Raw genomic sequence first — 7,222 nt, forward strand, 5'->3', positions numbered from 1 at the left:
AGGCACGCCCCGCTGACGGAGGAGGGCCTTGGGAAGGCACGCCCCGCTGACGGAGGAGGGCCTTGGGAAGGCACGCCCCGCTGACGGAGGAGGGCGTGCCGGGCCCCACCGCACACACTCACCTGGACAGTCGGCTTCGTCGCTGTCATCCTCACAAGTGGCCCAGCCGTCGCACTGCCAGGGGAGGGGGATGCACTGGATGGCCCCACTGCGACAGGCAAACTGCCCGGGGTTGCACCGCAGCTCTGTGGACCAAAGGGCAAGAGGCCGGTGAGGGAGGGCAGCAGGAACGGCAACCGTGTGGTGGCAAGGCGCCGCCACCAGGAGGCACCTAGGGCATTCACACAGCCTGCCTGCTCAGGGTAAGCCTGGACACAAAGGAAGAGCCAAGAGCCATGTGACAACAGGACCCGTCCTCGGCAGAGCAAAGACACCCCAGCATGACCATTCTTCCATGTCACTTCAAACAAACGCTCAGTTTCTGCTAAGTCAAGTTTGCACTGGGCTGTGGGGTGGAAACACGAGGGGACACTCACTCCTGCTACGGGTTTCTGGGACAACAGGGCAGACACACACACACACACACAGAGGTTGTGACAAAGAGCAAATGGGTGTAGCCACCACGAGAGCTTCTAACAGAAAATGAAAATCACAAAGAAACGATGAGTCCAAGGGACTAATGGCCCAGGGGAACCTCAGCCTTCATGCCCGAGACCAGAAGAACTAACTGGATGGTGCCTAGCTACCAACGCCAACTGCTCGAAAAGGGATAAAAATGCGAGATCCTGGATAGAGTGGGAGGACAATGTAGAATAAAACTCACAACCACAAAAATGATCAGAATTACTAGTTGGGTAGAGACCAGTGGAACCCCTAAGAGTGTGGCCCTCAGTTATCCTTCGGGCCTGGAACTGGACTTCCATGGATTAGCTCTCAACCAAACAGCAGGAAGGCTTGAGAGCAGAAAACCTTCCCCAGGGAGATGCACCTACCTACCCCAGGAAGCTGGACCGCTTAGATCAACCACCTGTGAGAGACTGGAAGGGCAGCATTTACACGGGGAAAGAGCTGGACAGACAGGAATGCATAGATAAGAAAGATACAGGGAGGGTAGTAACAGCGAGGAGATGGGAGGAGAGCTGTTTACTGCTGGCACTGTAATTGGTGCCATTAAAGTATATATGAACTCTTGAGTGTAGAACAAATCTGCTTTGTAAATGTGCACCCAAACCACAATAAAAATAATAATAAAAAAGAGGGCTTCAAACAGCATGTGTGGTAGTTCAGGTTGTGTGTCAACTTGGCTGGGCCCGGGTTTGAGTGGCGGGGCAGCTGCATGGAGTGACTCCCCACTGTCAGACTGGTCATCAACTCCATGGTGGAATCTACCGGAGCAGCTGAGTAGCAGACTTCGGGATGTGGTCTGCTTCCGGTAGATAAGGAGACAGCTTTGAGAAAGGTCTCTGAGCTTTTGGGCACACTTGGACACTGTATGTAGCTGAGTCTTCATTCAGCAGCCGGGCATGTTTTCTGCTGATCTTGGGACTGTCTCAGGACTTGAACTAGTGGCCTGCCATGTTGTGTGATAATCTTGGGACTATGCCATTTTATTTGTCGACCTGGGTTTGTCAGCCTCAGCAGCCAGCAGCTGTCTGAGTTGAGAGAAGCCTCCAGCTCCAGTGCGCCGGGGGCAGGAGCAGAGCTGAAGCCCAAGGTTGAGGGGCCTCCACCCAGCCCTAGAGCTGGCACACTGAGCTCGGCCTTCTAGCCTCCTGAACTGGAAGAGAATAAACCCGTCTGTTAAAGCCGCTCATTGGTGGTATTTTCTGTTAGAGCGGCACTAGGGGACCAAAACAAATGCCCAAAACTATTGCCCTGAGATATGCTTCAAACTCTATAAACTGAAACTTCTCCGGGAGGTCACCTCTCCGCTACCTAAAACACTGACACATAAAATAAACAATATCATCCATGAGTATTATGTTCCTTTGGGGAAAAATTAAAAAAAAAAAAGAACCATCTATATGAGACCAAATGGTCAACAGTGATCCTCAAACAGAGCTGAGAAGGTAAGGAGCTGGGGCAGGGAAATGGGATTAATGAAAATGGAAGAACCAGAACCAAAATAATGAAAGTGTTGACACACAGTGAAAATGTAACCAATGTCACTGAACCAGCTGAATAAGCTCATTGCTGTGGAGTAGATTCCGACTCACGACACCTTCAGAGGACAGAGGAGAACAGCCCAACAGGGCTTCCAAGGCTGCTGATCTTCATGGAAGCCAATCCCAAACCAAACCCAGTGCTATGGAATGGATTCCGACTCACAGCGCCCCTAAGGACAGAATGGAACGGCCGCAGAGGCTTTCACAGGCTGTCAATCTTGACAGAAGCAAAGCCCAAACCACACCCACTGCCCTGGAGTCGATTCTGACTCACAGCGCCCCTAGAGGACAGAGTGGAACTGCCCACAGGGTCTCCAAGGCTGTCAATCTTCACAGAAGCAAAGCCCAAACCACACCCACTGCCGTGGAGTCTATTCTGACTACAGCGCCCCTAGAGGACAGAGTGGAACTGGCCCATCTTTCTCCCATGGAGCAGGTGGTAGTTTCTAACCACCGACCTTTTGGTTAGCAGCTAAGTGCCTTAACCACCACACCAGAGCTTCTGTCTTCTGCAGGAAGCATTAATGAGAAAGGGATATTTATCAAGCACCACGCCTAAAACACTGACAAGAGGGGAGAGTAACAGGAAGTAAAGGCTGGCTGGGCTCTGAGTGAGTCCAACAACTTCAGGAAGATGGTCCCTGTGGGACACTGGGTTCCTGCCCTAGCACCACATACTTGGGCCAGTGTGTTCCTTCTCTGTACACCTTCAAGAGGGGACACAGACTATTGCCAGTAACAGAAGTAACCCACCAACCAGAGGGCACCCCTGCTAAGTGGGCCTCTGAGGGAGAGAAAGGTTACCTTCTGTCCTCAGATAGCAGGGTGAAGAGCCTGGCCTTTCCACTGGGTCTCAGCAACGATGCCCCATTAACACTGCTGTTGACTGAGCCCTGCATGGTCAAGGACGGACCTGAACCGGGCCTCAGAGATGGACGGCAGCTGGACAAGCAGAGTCCGTGCGGCCAAGGGCCCAGCCTGAGCAACGGCAGCAAGCAGGGCGGCCGTGGCGTGCGCCCTGGCAGAGTTCTTCACTCCGGCCGGGCCCAGGGAACAGGAAGGGCCCAGCAGGGGATGCGAGCTCTGGCGGCACCGTGCCTCAGGCATATGACTACTACCCAGAAGGCTGACCGTTCAAACCCACCAGCTGCTCCGTGGAAGGAAGACAGGGCAATCTACTTCCTTAAAGACTTACAGCCTTGGAAACCCAATGGAGATCGCTATGAGTCAGAATTGACTTGATGGCAGTGAGTTTGGTTTTCTGAGCAGGTAATGAGATCAAAGGAGACTGAAGGATTGGTGACAGCAGGCGTCACAGGATGAGGATGACTCTGGGAACGGATGCTGTGGGCAATGGCGGGGAGCTTCTCACACGTCAGCCAGCACCAGGACCAAAACGGGCCTGGGAAGGGTGGACTGAGGAGGGCAGGAAAAGCGTTACCAGGCATTTGCAACAATCGGCGTGGAATTTTCTAGAATCCACTGCAAATGTAGTACCAACTCCCCTGCCTGCTCTACGGATCATGCTAAATGTCAGGTGCCCTTTTCACGAGGGCAAATGCAAATGGCCACTCCCCGCCTCCCCCCCTCGCCGGCTGCAGCTCTCCTCTGCCACGCTTCAGACCCTGTGTGGCGACACCACCAGCCACTGGCCTGCCTGAGAACTCCCTCCTTCCTGGAAGGATGTGCAGGCTGACCTTGTTTTATTGCCCTTTGCAGATTTTTTTTTAAATAAACAAAGTGAAGGTTTGTGGCAAGCCTGCATCAAGCAAGTCTGTCAGCGCCACGTTCCAACGGTCCATGCTCACTTCATGTCTCTGTCACATTCTGATTAACTTACAGAGTATTTCAAACGTTTTCATCATGCTCTTGCACGCTTAAGAGACCACCAAACCAAAAACACCAAAGGTACTGCCACCGAGTCCATTTCAACTCAGAGCGACTCTACTGGGTTTCCAGGGCGGTAAACCTGTACTCCACAGCACATAACAACAACAATAACAACAACAAACCTGTACTGAGGTAGATTGCTTCATCGTCCTTCTGCAGAGCGGCTGGTGGGTTTGAACCATTTATTTTTGTATAGCAGTCAAATGCCTTAGGCACTGCACCACCAGAGTGCCTTAAAAGACTACAGCCTAGTGTAAACTTTTATATGCACTGGGAAGCCAAGAAATTCATATGAGTCACTTTATTGCAATATTCATTTTATTGCAGTGGTCTGGAACCAAACCCACAATATCTGCCAGGTATGTGGATAAGGCACTTGGCTGCTAATCAAAGGGTCAGCAGCTCAAACCCACCTGCCGGTCTGTGCAAGGAAGACGGAGCGATCTACTTCTGTAAAGATTTAGAGCCTCAGAAACCCAGTGGGGGGTTGCTATGAGTTGGAAGTGACTCAACAGCAGTGAGTTTGGTTTTTTGGTTTGGTTTGTGTCTGTATGAAGACGAGCAGTTTGAGAGAGGACCCGTGGATCAGTCACAAGACAAACGACCACAGCCCTCGGATCCCAGGCTGCAGTGAGACCCCAGGTCAGCGATGACACCTGCTCAGCCTCTCTGGGGCTCTGCTCCTTCAACTATAAAATGGGGGGGGGGGGCCCTGCTCTGCTCTGCCCTCCAGACTCCAGCTGGTCACGGGGCCCAAAGAGAAAATCAAGAAAAGATTCCATCAGTAGGAACAGTTCTGTGAGGTCTCCGAAGAGGCAGGTTGTCCCAAAAGGCCCTAACAGGGCTTCTGGTCCCCACGGTGCAAGAAGGAAAGGCCCTGCAGGCTGGGCAGAGCGTGGACCTGACTGTGTCTCAACACTGATACCCAATCGATGCAGCTGGTGACCGGGGCCTCGCCAGCCTTCTCTGGCCACAGTAAGGGTTGGAACGGGCAAGGCACCAACCAGTATCTGAACGACCAGGTGCCAGAGTTTGGACACCACCTAGCCAGTGATCTTCACACATGAGGGCCTGGGGTTCAAACAGTGAATGAGAAGCTGCTGGTTAACAGAAAGCTGAAAGGATTCGTAGTTTTAGTAGTAAAAGTGAAAGGCAGGCCTAAGACCACATCCACTCACCACTTATCAACGTGGTTAGGCTCTGAAGACCAGGTTATGATGGGAAAATTGGCCTTATGTGAAGATGGATGATGATCACCTCAGATCACAAAATGGAGGATGGCCATACCGTTCCATAACTGCGAAATCCCATCATTACGCAACTGCCCAGTTCTATCACTGCGTAACTTCCAAATTCCACCATCACATAGCTGCTAGAGTCCATCGTTATGCACCTGCCAAGTTCCATCATTACACAACTGCCAAGTTCCATCATTACATACCTGCCGAGCCACTGAGAATCATGGCCCAACCAAGTCGACAACAACCTTAACCATCACAGTCAGCGCTATTCTCGCATGGCACCTCAGCGTTGGTTACTGCCAGACGGCCATCATTAATGCGCAAAACATGTTAATTAGCAAATGCTCAATTAACAGATGTTTTACTATCGCTGTAAATGCAAAATGTCAGAAAACGAGATCATAAGTGAGGAGTGGGCGTATTATATTTATTCATTGTATTTATTACAAAAAGATCTAAGTTGAAAACCACAGACAAACATCTGGAAGGGTGACTCGCTGGCTCTGAGCCCTGCCTCAACCAGCAGCAGCAGAACAGGGCACAAAGCCAGGCTTTGGACACCAGGCACAGGACTCTGGTGCCAAAACCCCAACTCAAAAGCCAGCTCAGGTCAGGAGGTGTCAGGTCGGGAACCAGAGCTGCCCCAGGCAGGATGCCCTGCATTCTGATCCAGGTGTGGCGACCCAACCTCCTCCACAGGGTGGATCTAAACCTGCCAATTCTGACCCATTTTCTCTTTGGTCAGCCAGAAGACACAGGATCGAGGCAATGCAGGGCCTCTGTGGTGGCCTGGCAGACAAAGCCCCAAGGGGAGCAGCCAGGATGCACACATGCCTGTCAGATGGCGCCTGCAGAGCCAGGGGTGCACCAAAATGTTTTCAACACAAAGACACTCCTGCTGTGGTTTCAAAAGCATGTCTGTAAAATTCTCTCTTCCTCCCCAGCCACTGTAACCGCAAAACCCACTTCCAAACAGCCCCAGGGGTGGGTGGACACTCTGAGCTGGAGTCACTCTCCACCCCACGACACTCCTCCATACGGGAGGGACACAGACATCTATCTGACCACAGAATCTGACAAGACTCACTGCCTCCCACACCTGCCTGTCTGCAGAGGAGGCCCGGGGGGAAAGGTGGCTGTTCTGGTTCCCGACTGCCGCTGTGACAGGAATATACCACAAAAGGGTGGGCTTCGACAAACAGCAGTTTATTCTCTTACAGTTTGAGAGGTTAGAAGTCCGAGTTCCAGGTGCCAGGCTCCAGGGGCTGGGTGAAAGCCCCTCGACCTTAGGCTTCAGCTCCGCCTCCTGCTCCCAGCCCATTGAAGCTAGAGGCCTCTCTACACTCAGGCAATTGTTGGCTGCTGAGGCTGACAAACCTGAGGTCGACAAGTGAAAACGCACAGTCCTGATATTACCAAACCACACGGCAGGCCATTCATTCAAGTCTAAAAAGTCCCAAGATCGGCAGGGCAACACGGCAGGCTGCTGAACTACGACTCAGCTACACGCAGGTCCAAGCGTGCCACCAGCTGGAAACCTTGCTCACCGCTGCTGTTTATATAGTGGAAGCAGCCCACATCCCTGAAGCAGCTACTCAGCCCTCCAGTAGATTCCACCACGGAGTTAACTACCAGTCTCACCATGGGGAATCACTACATCCAGCTGGCCAGCCGCTCAACCAGGCCCAGCCAAGCTGACACACAACCATAACTACCACAGCAGCTGACCAGCTAGCTCAGCTTGTGAGAGTGGACAGTGGGAAGGCTCCTAACACATGGTAGCGTGGCAGCCACCCTCAGATCCGCAAAGGGGAGATAAGGCTGATGCCGGAAAACGCCACCCCAAAACAAAATGACAATATCCACACTTCAGTGTTTATTCTCAAAAGTAACAAGCACTTTCTAAACCCAAGCAATGGAGTCCCC

At 52.2% G+C, this 7,222-nt stretch overlaps 1 protein-coding gene across 1 annotated transcript in view; it reads right to left on the reverse strand.

The window, feature by feature from the left end:
* DGCR2 (DiGeorge syndrome critical region gene 2) overlaps window positions 1-7,222 on the reverse strand; it is a 113,965-nt gene that overhangs the window by 85,314 nt on the left and 21,429 nt on the right. The window contains exon 2 of the mRNA XM_007955440.1: window positions 123-245. Coding sequence (XP_007953631.1) covers window positions 123-245 — 123 coding nt within the window. The remainder of the gene's footprint in view (window positions 1-122; window positions 246-7,222) is intronic.

Source organism: Orycteropus afer, unplaced genomic scaffold (assembly GCF_000298275.1).
Source record: "Orycteropus afer afer isolate SDZICR_OR568_19922 unplaced genomic scaffold, OryAfe1.0 scaffold00502, whole genome shotgun sequence".
NCBI classification, from domain to species: Eukaryota; Metazoa; Chordata; class Mammalia; order Tubulidentata; family Orycteropodidae; genus Orycteropus; species Orycteropus afer.